The sequence below is a fragment of the Doryrhamphus excisus genome, linkage group LG17, assembly GCF_037039965.1.
Source record: "Doryrhamphus excisus strain RoL-2023G ecotype Guam linkage group LG17, RoL_Dexc_Guam_v1.1, whole genome shotgun sequence".
Classification (NCBI taxonomy): domain Eukaryota; kingdom Metazoa; phylum Chordata; class Actinopteri; order Syngnathiformes; family Syngnathidae; genus Doryrhamphus; species Doryrhamphus excisus.
In genome coordinates this window covers 8026760-8049808 of record NC_136373.1, presented here as the reverse complement: position 1 = coordinate 8049808, position 23049 = coordinate 8026760, and the positions used below count along the sequence as shown (strand labels likewise).

The window sequence follows — 23049 nt, the reverse complement described above, 5'->3', positions numbered from 1 at the left end:
TGTCATACAAGATGTACAACAAGATTGGAGAGCTTCTCCTTACAGTGCAGTTGTCAAGTTAAAAAAAAAGTATATAAAAGTAGAGTGAAAAAGACAATTTAACAAGATATATACAAGATATTCAAAATATACACATAGTATTGCACAGGAGCATATGCAGGAGCAGACATATTGCAGATATATAAATTTTAGTGCAATTATAAATGGGTCAGAGTGCAAATAATGACTGGTGTATACAGATGAGTAGTCACATACGAGTGTATTGTATTTGGGTACATGTGAAAGATGCATGTCAAGCCCTTATAAAATGCACATCTGCCTCCTAGTGGCTGGTTTTACAGCTCAGAAATGCACAAAACATGAGCTCTTATATTATGTAAGAGCATCATCACCTCATATGACATCTCATGCAAAAAAAAAAACTTGGGGATTGGGTGTTCGGATTGAAAAAGCAAATCAGTACCAAACTGAATATGGCCCATTTTAGGACATTTAAAATTTCCCAATGGATCTGGGTTAGGTGGCAGAAAATGTGTGTGTTTGTGGACAAACACCTGTCTTGTTGTTACTCATGTGTACGGAGGATGTTGTACTGTGGATGACAGAAGTCGGTCCATCTGTTGTTCTGGGCCGAGAGCTGTAATCCTCCACCTCTTTAACCCTCTGTCACACACATGCACACACGCACACACAGGAAGCAACATTTCAGCAACATGGCCGCCCAAGCTTGCAGAAAAGTTACAGTAAATACTAAACATTTGACCGCTGACCTCAGGGATGCTCAAAATCAGCTTCATCTATATATGACGTTTTGTTTTTATATGACAGGGCAGCTTAAATCTATTCTGTGGCTACTTAACAAACAGGAAACGATATGTGAAGCTAGGAGAGTACACATCTGGTTTCTGTTTCAAAATGACGTCACAGATCCATCGCCATTGCGGACCTGCTAATCTGGCCCAGTGTGGATGCAACTTTTTTTCAACCCAGCCCAAAAAAAAACTAATCCAAGAACATCCCCATGTGGACTGGGCCTAAACCATTTCATTACAGTAATGAGTTCCATCGTCAAACTGTTGCCGTGATAAAACCTTTACAGTAATCCCTTATTTATTATGGTTCGTTAGACCCAAGTGTGAAGGCTGTTTTCTTTATTTATCAAATATAAATCGAATATTTTCATAGTTGGAGCATAGAAAACCTATTTACAACCTTGTAAATGTGGAGTTAAACACTATTTGAGCCCTGTGGACATGAAATAACACCCCTATAGTCACATTTACACTTGCATAACCCATTGTAGTGGACGTAGAGAAAATTAAGCCATTTAAAACATAAATAAAACATGTGCTCGAGTGTGTTGCAGTAAATGTGTTCTGGATGTAAATCAGTGCATGAGATCCCCCAAAGTTAGAGAAGTCGGCGCCAATCTATTGATGCATGCTTATTTTCGAGCATTCAAATGACAAAAAGGCACAGTTTCCTGCTACAGTACTTTCTGAAAATGTATTTTGAAAAATATGTTATTAATAGGGCACCTCCATACTATATTTAGCGCCAGAATAGGTTCACTGAGTCTATTTTAAACACGGGAAATTATTTTGGTTTCTTTCATCCTGTCACCTTGAAAGATAAATCTACCCTGCTGTTTGCAAAGTGGCTTTTGACTTGAAATCCATTGTCTCACACACACACACACACACACACACACACGCACACACGCAACTTTGAAATATTGATCCATGATGGCTTTTATGATTCAGTGTGTAGTCAAATTTGCCATTTGCTGGAGAATTGAAGGTGAACCTATTTCTGATCATGCCATTCAGGGCAAAAAATAGCTTGTGTTGTATTATTATTATTATGTTTTTTATTCAATGAGATAAAAATGCAACTGAGTGGATGGTGGATCCAAACTTGTGTGGAAGAGTCCTTGCTTGGATATTGTGTGGCTTATCTGCGTGTCAGTGCCAGTCCCAGCCTGTTTATCTTTTTATGTGCATGGCGGCTATTCTCCTTCTTCTGCACGTACACAGAACCCACAGTGGTGAAGCTTCACAGTAGGTGGCCTTTGTAAAGTGTGGGTGGGTGTGTGGTGGGTAAAAAATCTGTAAGTCCCTTGTCCAACAAAACTTCTTAAATGCTAAATGCTAAAAAACTAGGTTATTCTTCATCCTTGTGAGTCTACTTGATTGGTAATATGCTTGTAATATACACAGTGTGACAGTAGAATTAATGGAGATTTGATATTGTTGTAATGATCCATGTCTTTATCCATGCACAGCTTTTCTGCATACTGAAATGTTATATGACTCTTGCATATAATTACTGTGAATAAAATGACAGTAAGCTGTCGTTTTGGACAGAAAATGTATAAGTAGCCCCCAACCCCCAGTGGGACATGTAGACTAAAACGGGAGGGAACGTCAACTAATGCATGTAGGATATTGAATGGAAACTAAAATAAAAAATGTGTACTGAATGGGTGCTGCCTAAACTCAGCATGCTTTTATCCACTGATCGGCTCTACCTCGGCAAAGGTCAGAATGTCAGCCACTGTCCTCTTTTGCTCTGCCAGACTGACAGGTAGCAATCAAGCTTAGGCTACAGCTAAAGCTAAAGCTTAATGGAAGAAGGAGCCAAATAACGACCCGCTTATGAGCAATGAAAATGATCGTTTTTGCATCTCCCAGATGATGTATGACAAGGTATTTTTGATGTTTTTTTTTATCTAACCACTTCAGACTGTGATTAGCAAGATGTAGCAGTCATATCTGCCTCCTTTCTCTAGAAATGAACAATAACAAGCATACAGTGAATCATCCACCATCAAAGACCAAACCATAATCATTTGAATGAATGAAGGTCCCTCCTGGATGGTGCTTGTCAGTCTTGTAGTCAGACAACACACGACACTTGTTTTACTGTCACAAGTACTGCTGTGGAAACACATTGTAAATAGGTGTAGTTCTTTAAGGCTTGACCTGTGCATTTCTTTCTTCTAGTCACCCCTGATCTGCTCCCGGAAAGCCCCCCGGTGCCGTCCCTGTCTGCACTATCATCAACACGGGCCAGCGCCGCAACAGGCAAGGCCCAGAGGCGCACCAGCAGAAGCGACAGCGCTGCTAGGCCTCGGCCTTTGAGCGCGGCCTCCAGGCTGAGCCCCGGCAGTGGCAGCATGGAGGTGGGTATGCGTGTAGTGCGTGGTTTGGACTGGAAATGGGGAAACCAGGATGACGGCGAGGGCCATGTGGGGACTGTGGTGGAGATCGGGCGGCAGGGCAGCACCACCACGCCAGATAAGACGGTGGTGGTTCAGTGGGACAGTGGCACAAGGACCAACTACCGTACTGGATACCAGGGTGCCTACGACTTGCTGCTGTATGACAATGCGCAGATTGGTAAGCAATTCAAGCCGCTTTCATTTTGTAAAAGTAGCTCTCACAAGAAAAAACCTTGGTGATGCCTAATATAGCCAGTAGTGCATTTAAATATTTGCTATTATTATGTATATGATTGGTATCAGTGTCGGTCAATTTCACTCATGGATTATCAGGATCGGTATCGACAGCATAAAATCCTGATGGGAACATCCCTAATAAATATATATTTTTCGAAATAGTTGTATCCCAAGGCTTCACGGCGGTCAAGTGGTTAGTGCGCAGACCTCACAGCTAGGAGACCAGAGTTCAATTCCACCCTCGGCCATCTCTGTGTGGAGTTTGCATGTTCTCCCCGTGCATGCGTGGGTTTTCTCCGGGTACTCCGGTTTCCTCCCACATTCCAAAAACATGCTAGGTTAATTGGCGACCCCAATACTTGTGAATTGTTAATTGGTGACGCCAAATTGTCCATAGGTATGAATGTGAGTGTGAATGGTTGTTTGTCTATATGTGCCCTGTGATTGGCTGGCGACCAGTCCAGGGTGTACCCCGCCTCTCACCCGAAGACAGCTGGGATAGGCTCCAGCACCTCCCGCGACCCTCGTGAGGAAAAGCGGTAGAAAATGAATTAATGAGTTGTATCCCAATGACAGCATTGTAAGCTAGCTAAAATTAACTTGTTTTCTTGTGTTAAGGATTGTGAATGATGGGGAAAATTCATCAAAAGTGTGATTCATATTTTTTGCTGCATTTTTTATTCTATTGTATTATATATGTATTTTTTTTATGTTCTTTCTAACGGTGGTAATGGTAACATATGCTAGTGGGCGGTGGTCTTACATTTTTTTCTGTGACATACACAAGCTTACAATGCATGTTTTAGTACGCATGGTCCAGGAAAAGGTCATTGCTCTCAGAATGCTCCATTTTAAATGTTGCTCTCCTGCCCTTCAATTAATGAACTCGGAGAGGAGGAGGAGGGAAAACCATTGCAGAGCTCATGGTCGTTTTTTGTGCTTGCGTTTCAGTTCTTTCACATCTCATGACATATTCAATAGTTATGCATTGTTCACACTGTTTCATTTTTCATCCTTAACTAATAGGGGTGCGCCACTCCAACATCATATGCGACAGCTGCAAGAAGCACGGCATCATGGGAATGCGATGGAAGTGCAAGGTGTGCTTTGACTATGACCTGTGCACACAGTGTTATATGAACAACAAACATGACCTGAGCCACGCATTCGAGCGCTACGAGACGGCACACTCTCAGCCGTGAGTATTGCACACACCCACCAGGATTCTACACTCTCTGTTTGCTTGGTGTTATTGAGTTCTGACATCCTGGGGGTCAAAGGTTACGTGCTCCCACCAATGAGCTTTTATTAACTTTGTGATACATAAAGACGACTGTTTCTCTCCCATTATATAATTCTTATATTCATACGGTTGTGTGAAAAAGTGTTTGCTCCCTTCCGTCCCTTTGCACGCTTGTCACGCTCCAATCTGTCAGATCATCAAACAAATTAAAATACTAGTCAAAGACACCACAATTGAACACAAAGCAGCGTTTTTACTGTAAACGGGAAAAAAAATACAGACATACATTGAGTGTGTTTAGCCATCCACGGCTTTTACAACTCTCATCCAAATTCCCAATCTTCATTTTCTGTTGCTCTGGCACTGTTTAATCTAAGTATACAACATTGTAGCAACATTCATAGGTCAGAAAAGTTGAAAAAGCATAATACGTCCACTTTAAGCTTCGTCTCAATTTTGCCAGAAAGCATCTTGATGATCCCCAAGATGTTTGAGAGAATGCTCTGTGGTCTCATGAGACACAAGTTGAACTTTTTGTAAGGTGTGTCTCCCATCTGGAGTAAAAGTAATGCCGCATTTCAGAAAAAAACATCATACCAACAGTAAAATATGGTGGTGGTGGTAGTGTAATGGTCTGGAGCTGTTTTGCTCTGTTTGTAACTGCAAGCTGAAACTAACTTGGGTTCTGCAGCAGGACAATGAGTCCACCTGGCTGAAGAAAAACAAAATGAAGACTTTGGGGTGGTCTAGTCCTTACCTGAATTTCACCACACTACACACACTTTTGATAAGCCTTTGATCTGCCTTGCTGGAATTTGTGCATGTGATTAGATACACGACACGTCTTGTTTTGACTTTGACTTTGTCAATCGATGACAGCTTGTCACATGTGAAGTCTATTTATCTATGCTAGCGTGCGTAATCGCTCACGTTTCAATCTCAGTCCACTTCCTGGCATTTGTGTTTACATGCCTACCTTGCGGCATCTGGGTAGCTCATTGGTAAGTAGGTAGCCCTACGATAGTTTTCGCTCATTTACAGGACTACACTGAGGTTACACAATGCTTCATGTAGTCCTTTATTGGCATTTTCTACAGAGGAGACACCTTGTGTCCATTACAAAGGTAATGCTGTTATTTATTATTACACTTAATAAAAATAGAAATTGTCATGAAGCTTCAGCAAAACCTGCGTCACCACAGTTGATGATGAAAAGAACGTGCTGATGTTTCGTGTTTTGCTTCACCAAACCACACAAGGCCCGCTCTATATAAACACTTATTGACCTGAATTTCAAGTGTCCTGTGTATCCAAATTTACTGGCATGATTTCTCCCTTCAGAATGCAGTCTTCTGCATCAGTTCACCGTAACGCTCCAAACAGCTGTGGGCACTGTCTGAATGTCAGCTGGATGGCCCGTGTTCATGATGTTAATGAGGTGATATGTATGACCCGGATTTTCTCATAGTTTAGTGAGAATGGTCCAATTCCAAATTCACACTGTTTGTTTTCTGTGCTTGACATCTGGTAAACAGCATGACTCATGACTTAAGACTATGTAGCTGCAGATTGACTTCATTGTTTATTTTATGACTCTCTATTTATGTTGTGCTTCTAAAAATGTTTCAGTGATCAGCTAAAAGATTGTAACCAGTGCGCCGTCGTGCATCGTCTCCTCTCAAGTCTTGGGTGTCTTGAGACACCCCTAGTCGTCAGTCTATAGCTCCAATTGAAATATAGATTTACTATCCTCTAAAAATAAGTCACGACACAGCCTTATATCTAGCACTGCCGTGAGCCTCTTGGACATGGAACCACCACCAAGCCTTTATATCTATAAATCAAACAGATCAGCTCAATCGGTTATTTATGTCATTAACCCGGCTTCTTTTAGCCAAACAGTGGACCTGGAGTGTGTTCTTCTCCAAGGGCATCACATGAAAGTCACTTTATTTCTCATTAGATCGATGAAAGACGTTTTGCATAGTGTGATTCTTTTTTTCCCCCCAAATCAGATTGTCTTGTATTCCCCCTGCAGCAACTCGGAATGGTACAATCATGGGACCCCTTGGTATTTATGTGAATGGATCTCTTTGTGGTATCGGCATTCAATAATATGAGTACCCCAGACATGAAGAATAGTTTCATATAAAGGCACGTTTGATACTTTTATTGGCAGTTTAAGCATACTAGATCAATTTGTGGTTCCCAGAAAACCATGTAATATTTATTTGAGGCCCGAGGCATCATATAGTTTATCTGCGATTTGACAGAAACAAGACGTTTTTTTACTTTTCTTTTTGTTGTAATTAGCATACCTAATGGCTCACTGTGGCATTGCAATGTGTGTGTGTGTGTGTGCGCTTATGCATGCTGGCAGTGTTCACGGCAACATATGTGTGTGCCATATGTTTATGAGATGGTCGCTGTGCAGTCAGCTAATCGTCTCTCCAACACACAAACAAGGCGCACGCAGTTTCCGGGAACTTATTAGGTCATCTTGCCGGTTAATCCTTCGCTTGCATATCAAGCTGCCTTCAAACTGCTGCCCCGCCCACAGTCATGATTACAACACATCCAGCTGCAGTCCTGTTTGTGTGTCAAGACAATATTAGCTGAAGGTTGTTCCTAAGACCTCAGTGACTTATTTATTTTGCTTAAATTCCTGTTAGTGGAAAAACTGTAGCTAAGATGGACACTTATACTTCCCTCCATAAATGTGGAAAGATGTATTGTCCCACGTTCACCCAGGTCTTCCCAATCTCCTGACTGTGTTGTTTATTGTATATGTCAATTACCTTTTTCACATTATTATTGTTGAGTGTGTGTGCTCCTCTTTCGTTCTCGCTCCATCGAGTAAAGCTAACCCTTGGCTGCCTTGTTGACAAGGACATTTGTAGCTCTTCTGCTCTTATCCCGTCTGGTCACAGACGAGACATTTGCTCTTTCAGGATTAGAAATGTTGATCCCTGTAAAGAGCTGTTGTCTTTCTCAGAATGGCTGCTGCTAGATTATGTCCAAAATACTATGAAATAAACAAATGCCGGTCAGTCAAATCAGGCCAGTGGGAATGTATTGCGTTTTGATAGAATATGTACTATGCTGTAGCCCAATAATGATATACTGTACAGTTGATTCTTTGAAAAGCAATGTTATGTACTGTATGAATGAGGTCTGCAGCTATCGAATATAATATTATTATTTTTTTATTTTTATTTTTAATATTATATTTTTTGACTCAGTGCTTTCACACTGGGATGTCATTATTTCCGCACAGCGGCGACGTTGAATCCGCAGGGGACCGCTATTGTGGTATGTAAGCGCCGCGTCAAGACAGATACATGTCATAGTGTTCAACATTAGCCACATTTTGTTTTCCTTCTTGTTCATTGCCTTGTCGCTTTCTCTAGCCTCTTCAATCTTCCCGTGTTCTCAACCACCCACTTCCTTCTTCGTCCTGTGTGTGGGTGATGCATGCATGCTGGTGACGTAAGGGACACCTCAAAGTAGAAAAAATATAAATGATTTATTCATTAATTATTCAAATAACTATTGCAGCCCAGTTACTAATGATCAACCGGACATGTAGCCACGTTCTTACGCTGCTTTGCCACTGCAGAGTTCCGGCTCAGGTGAAGGTCAGGTGAATGAACCATCGTTATGCACAAGAGTCGTTCACGGGCGACAGCAACCCGTAGTGACCATCCTCGGGGGACACAGCCACCAGAGAATAGTACAGTCATCCATTGTTACTTGATTCCAGAATTTCCATGAAGTAGGAATAGATAGCGTGGACAGGCCGACCTGAACACATAGTTGAAACGATAAGGAAATAATCGAAACAGATCAAAATGGAGCAATTGAAACTGCATAATTTGAAGGTGTGGCAAGGACTGATTCCTGCTTTTGACAAAGGAAATGTGGCAATGTAAAGTGTAACTCGGGTCACGGTAAGGGAGTCCCAACCGGAATAAACAAATACATGTGACTTGTGATGCCTGACATAACCTTGCGCCCACTTAAGAGTGTAAGACGACGCCAACGCATCACTCCAAGCTGGCCTGCTCTCTTAAATCTCTGCTTTCAAGGATTAGCCTCCAAGCATCTGTTTTCAGGTGCACACAACTCTTTCCAACCTCAGTCGTACAAAGAGAGTTAGTGCTCATTTCCTCTGACAGAGGAGTGGACTGCCGTCTTCGGCAGTGGATTCCGATTCTACATCAAGACAAGAAATGATATTAGCATTTTTCTAGCACCGAGTGTTTGTGCAACACCCGAGTGAGATCGAGCAGCACAGACTCTCTACTTGGGACCACACTGGATTTCAAATAAGTCTGGCTGAAATGTTATCTGGCTGAAATGAAAGTCAGCATCTGATCTTGTCAAGAAAATATGGGAATAGGCAGTTCCTTTGCACCAAGATCTGATCAAATCTTTACCATAAGGTATGTTTGCTTTAGAGGTTCTGCATGTGTTTGGAGTATAGGGTGTGGATATTGTCGCCCGTAGCAACATGTTTTTTTTTACTCTCTCCATCTATTTCTTTGGTCCGTTTGATGTCCTGTTTTTCTAGCTGTCATTCTAGCTAACATAGATAACAGTACAATAGCCCCACAATACATATTTTCTATGATATTACAGTTTTTTAGTTTTAAGGGACCTGAGAAGGATGTGGACAGTTCATATTCTGTCAAATCTAATAGCTGAGGATGGGACTGCAAACGCAATGTGCAATGTGCTCGTAAACAGGCCTTTTATCATTTGCATTCCTATTTTACTGGATTGGCACTAAATGTTTAGGGAAATGGCTGCATGGCAATGGTTTTACCACCACTGTCAATTACTGTCAATCATATTATTATTAAAAGTTGTTTGCTCAGCTGTCTCTCCATGCTTTCATCACAGAGTAAGCTTGGCACCAAGGCAGAACCTTCCGCGCATCATCCTCAAAGGAATCTTCCAGGGGGTTAAGGTGGTTCGTGGACCTGACTGGGACTGGGGCAACCAAGACGGTGAGTGGTGTGTGTTTGTGTGTGATGGGTGGCAGTTTTCTCGGCTGCCCCTTCACTCCCACCAATGTATTGCACTGGGGGTAACACTGCCTCTTCAAAGCCTATCTTCATCCATAACCCATAATAACCTCTGCTCTCATGAACCTCATGGTAGTTGTCTGCATGTGTTCTAATTTTCTCATCTGTGTCTTTCTTTATTACGTCTTTGTGTCCATGCATGTCCACAGCTGTGTTTATTGTGGGACAAACCACAAAATATGCCCTTTCAGATACACGAAACAACCTTCTGTTGATGTTTGCTCATCAAAAATGACACCTATTGGGACCGTATACATTCATGTTTCCTGCTGCTGTTATCGCTGAGAATAGCAACCCTCTTCTCATTTCTGGGCCAGAGTGAATGAGTCAAAATGTCCTTTTGGTGTCTTTGAGATCAACACCCTGGGGTTATGTTAAGTCACTCATCTGGTTAAAATGCTGTATGTGCATACAGGATGCTGTGAGGATGCTCAGTAACCTCCAGCCCACCATGTGTAGCATTTCAGGTCACTGCTTTAATGTGGTGTGTTTGGGCACAGAGGCAGCCTGATGAGGAGGTGTTCCTAGAACCTAATATATGGAAGCGGTTACCATTCTGTGGCTAATCGTGATCATCGTCTTGACAATTTGTCTTTTTGTCACTTTTCTCACCCACGTGTCTGGAATGTCATTTCCTCATGGCTTATACTCTCCGCCTTCTATTTTCACCAGCATGTTTACTTCCACTATCATGTATTACAGTACTGACTTTTTCCTCCTTCCTTTCCAAATGTCTCATGTAACAGCATGACTTCTCTTGAAAGAGGGTTGATCCTCTTTATTTGTTTACCAACACCCTGATTATCTCTTGCAAATGTGTGTGTGTAGGCGGGGAGGGTAAGGTTGGGAAGGTAGTGGATATTCGTGGCTGGGATACAGAGTCCGGTCGCAGTGTGGCTAGTGTGACCTGGACGAACGGCACCACCAATGTCTACCGAATGGGGCATAAAGGCAAAGTTGACCTCAAGTATGTGTCAGACGGCCAGGGAGGCTTCTACTACAAAGACCACTTGCCAAAGCTTGGTAAGACCATTCCTGTATGAAGTATTAATTCCTATAAGTTATAATTGGAGAATTAGAAATAACAGACTTGTGTTTTCCCTGGCCAACCGTTTAGGAGAACATGCAGAGCTGCAGCGCCAGGAGAGTGCTGATGGCCACTCCTTCCAGCAGGGTGACAAGGTCAAATGTCTCTTGGAGGTGGACATTCTACGACAGATGCAGGATGGCCACGGGGGTTGGAATCCCAAAATGGCAGAGGTATTTTAGCATTGTAGTGTACAACCAATCCTGCGTTCTGTCTGATCACACCATGATGCCTTAATGCCATGCACCCAGGCCCAGGGCCTAACTGCCTATTTGTATTTGCAGTACATTTGCCGGATTGGGTCAGTTCATAGAATCACTGACCGGGGGGACGTCAGAGTCCAGTACAGCAATAACATCCGCTGGACTTTTCATCCTGGGGCCCTTACCAAGGTACTGAATTACAATTTCAAACCTAGGAAGGGTTTTTGTGTTGAATCAAGGGGTTTCTCCAAAAATATATACATTTAATTTGGTTGTTGTCTTTATTGTTTTAGGTGAACACGTTTGGAGTTGGCGAACTAGTGCGAGTGTTGGAGGACATAGATAGTGTCAAGCGGCTACAGGCCGGCCACGGCGAATGGACAGACAGCATGGCTCCTGTACGCGCTCCTGTTCATGCTACACCAGCATTCATTTTCACTCTAGTCAAATGACCTGGAATTACTTGATATTCCCTAAAAGACTGCGTGAGAACACCATCAACATGAGAGATCAGTGAGAATGAAGCTGGACTCATCGGCATTACCTGATATGTTTCCACCAGGTGCTTGGCCAGGTTGGCAAGGTGCTGAAAGTCTATGCAGATGGTGACCTACGTGTGGCGTTCGGCGGCCAGACATGGACGTTCAACCCAGCATGCCTTTCTGCACAGCCTGTGGAGATGGACGCTAACCTCATGACGACCGAGAACCCCAACGAATCTGGAAGTAAGGCCTCTGCCAGGACCAAGGGGCTTAACGCGAGCATTCCAGCTTATCTTCTCCCTCTGCTTTGTTCATTCATCCTCTCACCTGTTCTGTCCTTACTGTGCATGTGCTCATTAATTCATTCGGGGCATTTCTTTCTGTTTCCTTTCAGTTTGTGTACTTTGGGTTTATTTATTGAAATGCTTGTCTCCATTGAATGAAATGATCTTGCAAGTTAACATGACACTCGTGTTCTTTTTTTGTGCATTGTGCATGTTTTTGCCTCAATTGTGTCGTGTGTGTGTCAGCATGGTGGGGCATTTTGACTCATTCCCACACTTTGTCATTACAGATGCTAATAACCGCTCTTTCTTTGTGTGCTGCTGTTTAGGCCTCTGAGTGATACCATTTCCAAAGCATATTGTTAACGTGGCACTTTTAAACTAAATGAGTCCCCCTCCCCCACCCTCCTCTGTCACTGTGCAGGTACAGTCATTTCTGTGCTGGAGAAACTGCTGTCTCAGTCCACGGAGCAGGACAATCCCAGCCGGCTGGTCATTGAGGCAGCACACGGCAGTGCCAATAAAGTGCGAGAGTTGTTGCAGAAGTATCCTGACAAGGTGAGTGCAGCACTTTTCATTTTCTGCTGCAGTGCGAGAGATTTCAAGGAATGTTCCAAACTTCAGTTAACTGTTGCTTTTCCATGTCGTAAATGTGATATGTAATGCAAGCATGGGTTATTTCCTTGGAGGGATGACAGTGATAATTATCAGCCCGATGTTGGCATTTGAAGGTGAAATCGGAACAATATCGGTGTTGGTTTTTCACAACAATGCAAGCAGATGTTGAGTTTCAGTCAGTATCATGTGATTCTTGCCAACAAACTTCACCATTCCACCGTATGTCAAAGTCACCACCATGTTGGATGTGGCAAGGCTGCACTGTAAGTGGAATATCGACAAAAAAAGCGATCTTGGACATCACTCGTGTTTTGTAAATGTGGGGCACTGTGTCACATCTCACTCTGCCTACATTTTAAGGATAAAGGACATTTCAGGTCTCAATTCATGTGAAAACCATCTATGTCAAAGAGGAACTCTCCTTCGGACCACTCACACACACTTTAACCCATCATCTGCAGGAGGTTACAATGCCTCAGACTCTCCACTCGTCAGATTGAAATGTAGAAGTATTTCACATGATACATGACAATTCAGTCTCACTATAAGATGTTCATACTATATTACTATTATCAAATCTGGGCTATATGTGCAAAATCCTACTGCAGCATCCTGTGATGCTATAATTTGCGCTGAAGTATCAGAATCTTCGTGCTCGTCATCATGTGTTTTTTGCAGAAGCTCCACTCAAAGCAGACACCTAATCTTGTCCTGCTTTTAATAGTATAATTGTTTAGCCTAATAATTGATAAATGCATGCATTAATTTTGATTAATTTAATTTAAATTAATTTTCCAAACAAAGTTTTCAAAGTGTATGTAGTACAGCGAGCCACCCCTCAGAGAACATAATACAGTTGGGGCACCAAAAAACTGTTTTTCCTGCTCATCTCTCAATCTCAGTGTAGCTGCAAAAAATTTATTTTGCCTTTGACGTAGCTGAAGTTAGCATAGCAGTATATTACTTTTCTCAAGCTACTGGTGCCTCACACCACAAATACACAGTATGTATCAGCACTGGTGTGCTTCATCAAATGAGTAGGATGGGTTTACATTCTTCCTGCCAGCGATTATCACTCCACCTATTAGGATTACGTATCACGCACATGAGCAACGTGATTGCCATTCATACTCGGATTATTCCCAGCCGGCCTAAATTCAGTTCATTTGCGCTCATGTTCACTCGGCCTCCACTTGGAATGGATCTTCATCTGCGTTTATGTCCGTGGCAGGTGGATATCAAGAACCAGGGGAAGACTGCACTGCAGGTGGCTGCACATCAAGGTCACATGGAGGTGGTGAAGGCCCTGCTCCAGGCCAATGGCTCCATTGAAGTCAAGGACGAAGATGGAGACACGGCGTTGCACTACACAGCCTTTGGGTGAGGACACAGTTGTTGTTTATTGCCGGGGAAACAAACAGCAATCAATTCATGAGCTGAGATTGATCAAATAATCCACTCAGATGAGACAATATTAAATAAAGTGTAGTCGGCCATTTTCATCTATTTATTCCTCTTCTTCCTACTTCTTATTCCGCATCTTAACAATTCAAACAAATCTACATCCAAATGATCAGGGGGGACAACTGCACAAGTAAATACCAAATACATTTATTTTGGCATGCCCTACTGCTACACCCTTTGTGGCAAATTAGTACAAGTTTGATAGCACAGCCGTTGGATCCAGACCAAGAGATGGTTGGTTCAATTCCTGATTTGAGCTCAAGCTACCAATTGACTCTTACTTTCATTCTATGTTAGAGCGTATTTCCACAGCATTTCAGTCAAGCTTCAGCTTCCGTGTTCATTATAAATTTGGATTTTTGCATCTTTTCAAAGCGTTTCAGTTTCACTGCAGCTTCTCAGAATTCACACGCAATGTCTGCTGTTATTGCATATTCAAGTTAAAAACAATTTTGTTTTGTCTGACAGGATACCTTATTTTTAATACAGTCTCTACTAGGTTCTCATTAGTAGTGTCATAAAGATTGTGTTGATTACTTTCCTGTATCTCTTCCATGATCCAGTAATCAGGCAGAGATTGCGCTGTTGTTATTGAGCAAGGGAGCAAACGTTAATCTCTTGAACAACTCCATGTGCACGGCGCTCCACATCGCTGTCAACAAGGGCTTCACTGATGTCGTGCGGGTGCTCACCGAACATTCAGCCGATGTCAATCTCCAGGTAGGAGGACTTACTATTCCTTCATATTGATGTTGATTGTTCATATGCAATCCATTTTAATGAACCCCCGCTGTACCCCGTGAGGGCTCTGTCATGAATGTCACTAGCATGCTGTTTTTTTTGGAAGAATTTTGGCAATTACGGACATTAATGCTGTTTGACAGTTCCTCTTAAATCACTCATGACAGCAATTGAGTGTTTCTCGTGGGGCATTTTCATACTGTCTCTCTGTCAAGCTGTGTCAGAATTGACTAAAGGAGTCTCCTTCTGCTTGAGCAGTGTTGCTACTCAACTAAATACATGTAAATGGGGGGGGTGCAAGGGCCAAAGAATCAGAATCAGAGTAAGAATCTGGGTAAAGGTGTTTCTGGTGCTATGTTATCAGTACAGCTGTCCCAGTCCCAGAACATAATGGCACTGCCTGTTTGTCATACTCGGTGAACCAGAAACTAGTCTAATCACTGACAAAGATATGGTCACACAAGCACAAATAGCATGTGCCACCAGACTTTTATTACAAATACAAACATATTGGCACTGTCAGAGTGAGAATGTCTCGACTTGGTGACATGCATGGTTGCATTGCTAGGACAATACCCGCAACAATTTACCATTATCTAAACAAGTCCTTTCCCTCCATATCAGGATTCTTATGGAGACACACCGTTGCATGATGCCATTGCTAAAGATTTTCGCAATATCATTGAGATCTTGGTCATGGTGCCCAACATTGACTTCACTCAGCAGAACCACAGAGGATTCAACCTCTTGCACCATGCTGCGCTCAAAGGAAACAAACTGTGAGTAAAAATGTGGATATTATTATTAAACTAAAATTTATAGTATTGTAATACTGTGTGTATTTAGACCTGAATGACTTCTGTGACTTGATATTTTTCACAGTCCACCAAGCCTACTTAACCGTGATGAGGTTTGTGCTTCTGTGTGCTGCTTTTACGATCTCATTTGAACTTTCCTTCCAAATTATAGCAAAACCACAAAGTGGAAAATGGTCCCCGGTTCTTTTTAAAAGACCTGCCATGAAGACAAAAACAAGACCGAATTAGAAACCCCCGCATTCCCCATATACCGTATTCCCTTACTTAATGATGCCACTTCATTCAAGTTTTCCGGTTTGGACTTTGAAAGTGTGTCATATGTAAAATGATGGATACAATCTGGTGAAACTATATGGAAGCATAGACTCCTCTCCCACTGTCGTTAGATTGACTTTTTCGGCTAATTCATCTGCTGCCATCTGTCTCGGTCTCCATTTGTTATAAGTAGCAAAAAATAGCTAATGAAGTGGTGCAAGTTATGTTAACCACCTGTGGTTTTCTGTTTAAAACATCGCTTGGAATCTGATGCAGATATTTTGCAGGGCAAAAAGAGGTTACTGTGTAGTGTGTTCTCATTCAGCCACGGCTCGGACGTAACTTTAGCTCTCTTAATCCTGAAGGGAGCAATCCAGAATATCAGTACGGGTTAAGAAGAAGAAACGCACTCCAGTGTCATTGAAGGCAACAGAAAACTGTGACGCTGTTAGGGCATTGAGGGTCCTCCTGCTGCGCTCTGGAACAGGGGGCTTCTCCACAGAACAATGCAATGAAATAGTGAACAGCACATAGGCAAGGCAAACAAGCCAAATTGATTTAAACATGGCTACTCAAACTCAACACTGAAGCCCAATATTTTGCATTGTAGTAGCACAAAGGAGTCTTTTTATTTCCCATTGCTCTTGTAAGAAGAATTGTTTTGAGAACTGCAGTGTGTTTCTATTAATAGTTCAACTGCTGGTTTCTGTCCAGCTCATGTCATGTGCCTGGAACACGGGCTAATGTTAGCTTTTCATTTTGACAGCTTTATGCTAAGTTCATGCTTCACTATCCGAGGGAACTTTAGAGATGGTCATATGTCAGTTTTGGTCATTTAAAGGGAGTAACATCATCACTTTTGCTGAAGTCATTAGCACAGAGAAGGTGCAATATAGAATTTTTCACACATTTCAAAAGCAACCGTTTGAGGCACCTCTTCTCCAAAAAGTGGATCATCTCACATATGATGTTCATTACAGGCTGTAGGGACACAATACTCATTAAAAACAACATTGTGCATCTAAGGGCGTGTCTTGGCATCATGTGACTCTTGTATGTCATGACAGGGCCACAGAGAAGATTCTAGGCCGAGCACGACAGCTGGTGGATGTTAAGAAGGAGGACGGCTTCTCTGCCCTGCATCTGGCCTCCCTTAATAATCACCATGACGTAGCCGAGATCCTCATTAAAGAGGTGAGCTTCATTCTTGTATACCTACAAAGTAAACATCATTAAAACATTGTATACTTAACCATAAAGGTAAAAACTTTAATGAGGGTGGGCCTCATTTTCCTACAGGGTCGCTGCGACATCAACATCCGCAACAACCGCAACCAGACGGCGCTGCAGCTGGCTGTGACGCAGGGCCACACCAACTTGGTCCTGCTGCTGGTGGCCGAGGGTGCTGATGTAAACTTGGAGGACGAGGACGGCGACACCGCCATGCATGTGGCCCTGCTGCGACCACAGCTGGCCAACGTAATGCTGAGCCCCGCTGTGGGAAGCAGCAGTAGCAGCACAGAGGAGAGCAACGAGGGTTGTGCCTCCACATCACTTTACGGCAGGGTAAGTAGTGGGAGAGTGGAGGAAAGGGGCCATGTTGTGGACCTCTGTGGTAGGAGTAGTGGAATGAATTTTGCACTCAATCCAAGCCATGGAAAAACACAAGAATAGGTCTCCAATAATGGCTGCTGCTTGTTATTAGACGCTCATTTGGTCTATTGGTAATATATTCAAACATTATTTTTATCAGACCCCAGTTCTGCCTTCTGCCCAGCCTGCCTGTGTTCTTTGTTGTCCATTGGCAGTGTAGTGGTTCACATAGTAGATGTTCTTGCAGCTGGCCTGGGATCTGCTGATCAATCCCTGATGTTGTCTGCCTACCCTGAACAGGATAAGCGGTATTGAAAAGGGGCGGACTCTTAATGACAGGCCTAAAGGAATGATAAATGAGGTCTGGTGGTATGACTCCAGATTTTTGGTGTCATTAAAAGGATGAAAACAAGATTCACATCGGGCTGACCTTGGTAAAGTACTGAATCCAGTGAAGTGGTGATAGTAAACAAAAGCCAGGCATGGAATGTTGAGGTGTGACATGAGCAATAAATGAGTTACCGAGATGAAAGCAGTCGGTTTGTCTAACTGCGTAAACACGGCAAGATAAGGGGAGTTTGTCGTTAACAAAGGTGCTAAAACCATTCATATCCAACCTACAGTATATTACAAATAACGACCTCATAGCTTTAATAGTGGAACTACTCGTTTGATTGAGCTATTTTTGAGTAAAAACTGGAGCTTTGAAGATTGTCTGTGCAGCATAAAAAAAAATCACATTGTATCTCCTCAGGGGACGTCTTGATTCCAGAAATCACACTGGATGAATCCATGTGCTATTTTCTATCCTCAGAGGCACAGTGGTACTCTCTGTGGAGCTCAGTGTGATGTGACAATTTGACATTTTAAACAGAAGGCTGTTCTTCTCTGAGAATGTCATGTTGTTTACACAAGGGGTGTTACCGCTATTCATTGGAAGTGCTGTATTAAAAAAAAAAATCTACCTTTTAAAAGATGGATTGCAAACACCATAGCTCCACTCACCATCCTGAGCACCTGTCATAAACCAGACATCCACTTTTCTTGTCAAAATATGACTTATTGGAGTGGTTCATCTGACTACTTCAACATGCAATAATTACACTAAAATGTGAGATTTAAAAAATTTACTTTCCCTCCTTTCCCACACTCATTGTTCCCTCACAGCTCAGTGCTTCAGGTCTTCTCGGGAATACCGAGCTGAGCGTCGGAGCGGCCATTTCTTGTTTCCTAGCGCAAGAAGGGGCTGACATCAGCTATGCCAACCACAAAGGCAAGAGCCCCCTGGACCTGGTGGCAGACAGCGCCATTTCGCAGCTCATCAAGAGCTTCTCGGAGAAGCACAGGTCCTTCTTCTGGAAACGACTCACAATCAGTGCTCTCACTTCTAAGTCGTTGGTGTCATCATAGCTTGTTGTCATCTCCCAGATTGCAGCTCCTGCAGGCTATTACATGCGGCCAGGGCCCGAGCACAGCTAACCTGCGGCGCGTTCACACCACCCCCAATACCATGACCAATCTGGTTTTTCCTACTCCGCCGGGGCCCGGTGAATGCCTCATCTGTTCTGAGCTAGCGCTGCTCGTTCTCTTCTGCCCTTGCCAGCACAGTGTGGCATGTGAAGGTGAGTGTATGGTACTGTAGCCACACATACCGTATTTTCTGGACTATAAGTCGCTCCAGAGTATAAGTCACACAAGGCCAAAAATGCATCATTAGGTAGAAAAAAAACATACATAAGTCGCACTAGAGTATAAATAGCATTTTTTGCGAGTAGTTTATTTTACAAACTACTTGACCCAAACAGACATTACGTCCTCTTGAAAGGCAAGTTCTAACAATAACAAAAGAATAGAGAACAGGCGGAATAGGTGTAAGATATGCTAACACAATGGTTATTCAGATACACAAAAAATAAACATGAACAGAAAAGGTGTCCAGTGTTTATGTAACATAAACAGTTTTTTCATTTATAAGTCGCTCTGGAGTATAAGTCGCAGGAACAGCCAACCTATATAAAAAAAAAAAGTGCGACTTTCCGGAAAATACGGTAATTCCTGTGTGGAAAGGAATAAACATGCATAATCAACACATCATTCCTCTCGGCAGTTAATGATAAGCCGCTGTTGCTTTAAAAACATGAATTAAACCAGGGGTCTCAAACTCAATCTACCTGGGGGCCACCGGAGCTAGGTTCTGGGTGAAGCCGGGCCGCATCAGGTTTTCAAAAAAAAAACAAAAAACGCATTTATTAAAAACTGGAAAAAAAAAACTATAAAAAAACAATTAAAAAAACTATAAAAAACACTATCTTCAATGCTTTTGCTTCTGCTATACCCTACACTTTTTCAGTACTTTGGTTCCGGTTTTCCACACCAAAATATCTGATAAAACATTCCACTGTTCTCAAATATCTTAATTTTTATTTTTCTATACACAAAATAAGATAAAAAAATAATAAATAAACAAATTAAAAATAAAGACAATAAATCAGTCAATCAGTAATAAATAAGTAAAATAATAATAAAACAGCAAATACGAAAAACGTAAGAAACCACATACAGTTGGTAGAGAAATAATTTTTTTCAGATTCAAATGTACAGTATTAACAGTTAATTAACCTTTAATGACCACTAATGAAACGTAATCATTTTACCCAATTAGCAAGTTAGCATCGTACTCAGTTCCGTCAGGAAGCAGCGTCGTAACTTTAACAACATGTTTGATGAGATGCTTTATCTTGACGTGTATTTTCTGTTTTATTCCAAATCATTTCCTGCATTTATTTGTACCCAGCGTCATAAGCCTTTAGCTTCATTGCTAATCCAAAGCAAAACAGGGCAGGGTAACAGGGTAGGGTAACAGTATGGGCGGGGCAAAATCATGTTAATTGTGTCCGGTGTGCACACAGCTTTAAGCTGTCATTTCAACATTAAACTTTGGTATCAAGGTGGGGGCCTCAAACTAGCGTCTCACGGGCCGTGAGTTTGAGACCCCTGAATTAAACATTAGTGTGCGTGTGTACTTCATGTATCATTGACCTTCTTGTTGATTTAACAGAGTGTGCCCATCGAATGAAGAAATGCATTAAATGCCAAGTAACAATCACCAAGAAAATTCGACAAGGTAGGACAAAACTTGTGCAGCCATCAAAATGTACAAATCCCGTCTCCTTAACGCTATGCCGGTGTCTCCGTCCTCCAGACCAGACCGAGGTGGACTGCAGCCCCGGCACGGAGAACTCTGAGCAGCACAACCTGCTGGAGCAGCTGCAGTCGCGCTACCGGCAGATGGAGGAGCGCATCACCTGCCCCATCTGCATCGACAACCACATCAAGCTGGTCTTCCAGTGCGGACACGCCTCCTGCATCGACTGCAGTGCCGCGCTCAAGACCTGCCCCATTTGCCGGCAGACCATCCGCGAACGGATCCAGTTGTTTGTCTGAGCGTCCTGTAGGGTGCAGGGTGGCATCCAAAGAGCAAGTCGGGATACATGGGGAGGGCTATGAAATGATGGAATGACCCACTGGTGATCCTGTTCATCACCCCTCAGCCTCCCATGAGCTTATTCTTTGAGTCTGTCCACCCCTTTCAACGAGACAATCTGTTGCTGCTTTTACATGGATGTCTGTTGCCCATCATCCTCTTTTCTGGCTGGCTGGGCCTCTTCTGTTTACACGGCTGCACAGAATGAGCCACCCACCGCCCACAGCCTGTCGTGTGAATTTTGTCTGTTCTCATTTGGATATTGTAATGATCAGTATTAATCTCTGCAGAGGGCGCTTTAAGTATTTAGTCCCCGACCACTTGCTGCTCGTATGCGAGGGGGAAGTACACACTATACTGTATATGCATGAGAATATGCATATTGTAAAGCTGAGTGATTTGTCGTTTTTATTTCTTTGTGTTACAGGGTTTGTTTATGCGTGAAAGGTGTATTACTGTCTTTTTTCAGTCGCTTAGAGGGAAGAAAAAAAGCATCTACTGAAATACAGCCTATTTTCCTCTTACTCAGGGTATCAAATCTCTTAAAAAGCACTTGTTTGTGATGATATCCATAAAAAAGGTTCCGAGTCGCCATCCCACACAGCCGCTGCGCATCTTGGGGAAGGGAGACCATTGGAAAACGTTGTTCTCATTGGTGAATTCATGAATGTTTCTGTGTTTGCAGATGAGCTTCTGCAACAAAGAGAGCCCAAAAATTGGGGGGGGGGGGAGCACCTGTCCACACTGTTTGTGTATTTACCGCCCATCCCTACAGGGAACACCTACTGTGTCTACTTAGCAACATGTGTTTGTGTTTTGTTATTTATCCAACAAAAGTATTGTCATTTAGAAGGGCCTAAAGAGAAGTGGTTGGTGCGTTACGTTTGTCTACCTTCCTGCTGACCCTCTTTTGTTCTACTTAGGAGCTCTGGATTGTACTTCATCTTTCTTCTGTTTTCTTGAAGGGCTTCTGCATAAGAGTATAAAATTATCTTTATTTAATTTTTTGCTTTTAATATATGTTTTGTTTGGCTTCATTGAATCCCATATTATTGGGAGATGCGGTTGTTTAAATGTGTACATTTTGAATGTCGGGCTAGGGCTGATGATGCTGTCTCACTCTGCCTTTTTTGTTTTGTTTTTTTTTGAAGCGGAAGAAAAGTTGACACTGCGGGTGTTTACTTTCAACAAAGTACGTTTACGTCAGTGCCAAATTGCATGAGGAACGTGCATGGACGATGCACACATGGATTTATGTGGTAGAGCTGCGACATTGAGATTGGCTACGTTGAAAATTAGGAGTTACGTAATTGCAAACTTTCACACGCTGGTAGACAGTGGCGGTCCTGTATTATTTGGTTTAGGGGTTTTCAAAGTGTGGCACAGTCGGTCATTCCTCTGACAATATCATTTGTTCGGGAGCCGACCCCATTTTCCAAGACTTCCTCAGTATGTCCTGTTGCCTTTGCTGTAACTGAAGTTAGCAGTCCAGGGTGTACAGACATCTGGGATAGGCTCCAGCATACTCGCAACCGTACTGGGGATAAGCGGCATAGAAAATAGATGGATAACTGAAGCTAGCAGGTTGGAAAGATATTTTCATTTTTATTTTTCTCAAGCTGTCTCGTGACGCCTGCCACTTTGAAAACCCCTGGTTTTAGAGCTTTCCGAGTACATTTATCTTATCAATCAAGATGAATTATTGAATTATTGTTGGGTTTTGCAGGTGAGGGCAGTAATGTGGAGATGTGAAAAGAAATGGTGAACATATTATTTGTGTCTGTGTGTGTTTTGTTTATGAATTCTCCCAGTGAAGGAGATGGGGATGTATAAAAGTACTATTCAAGCAGCAATGTTATATTCTGTGTTTGTACAGTTCTGCTGTTGGCCTTACTGTCTCTTCCTCTGTTGTATGTTTGCTCACTTTTATTCTGTACAAAAATATTTTGCAATAAACATGGAACACTTTTCTAAGGACATAGCATCAAGGCATGGATTTGTCAGTTTTGGTCTGTATTGTATGTGCAAATGCTTATGTTCATGGCCTGAAGATGATCCACTCAGGTACTGGAGTCACCATAAACGGCCTTCTGCTAAATGCAATAATACCCTAATATTAGACTTGTATTATTTATTCTTTCACCAAGCTGAACCTGTTTCAATGTTTGCTTGCAACTCGTTTAGACAGGCTGTTGTCGGTACAACATCACTGTGCCGCCTGACACCT

General features: G+C 42.5%; 1 protein-coding gene across 5 annotated transcripts in view; it reads left to right on the top strand.

Moving 5' to 3' along the window:
* The window catches only part of mib2 (MIB E3 ubiquitin protein ligase 2), a 28095-nt gene extending 6548 nt beyond the window's left edge, over nt 1-21547 (top strand). For 3 of the 5 annotated variants that reach the window (XM_058084539.2, XM_058084540.2, XM_058084538.2), the window contains exons 2-19: nt 3006-3401; nt 4487-4658; nt 9609-9715; nt 10622-10816; nt 10911-11053; nt 11165-11272; nt 11377-11481; nt 11646-11808; nt 12274-12407; nt 13699-13847; nt 14495-14651; nt 15297-15451; nt 16813-16939; nt 17045-17311; nt 18506-18684; nt 18767-18960; nt 20397-20462; nt 20541-21547. In XM_058084539.2, coding sequence (XP_057940522.1) covers nt 3179-3401; nt 4487-4658; nt 9609-9715; nt 10622-10816; nt 10911-11053; nt 11165-11272; nt 11377-11481; nt 11646-11808; nt 12274-12407; nt 13699-13847; nt 14495-14651; nt 15297-15451; nt 16813-16939; nt 17045-17311; nt 18506-18684; nt 18767-18960; nt 20397-20462; nt 20541-20782 — 2886 coding nt within the window. In that variant the 5' untranslated portion in view covers nt 3006-3178 and the 3' untranslated portion in view covers nt 20783-21547. Of the gene's footprint in view, nt 1-3005; nt 3402-4486; nt 4659-7914; nt 9149-9608; nt 9716-10621; nt 10817-10910; nt 11054-11164; nt 11273-11376; nt 11482-11645; nt 11809-12273; nt 12408-13698; nt 13848-14494; nt 14652-15296; nt 15452-16812; nt 16940-17044; nt 17312-18505; nt 18685-18766; nt 18961-20396; nt 20463-20540 lie in introns of those variants that run through there. The other 2 variants (XM_058084542.2, XM_058084543.2) reach the window with 2 other exon arrangements.
* The last annotated feature ends 1502 nt before the right edge of the window (nt 21548-23049 follow it).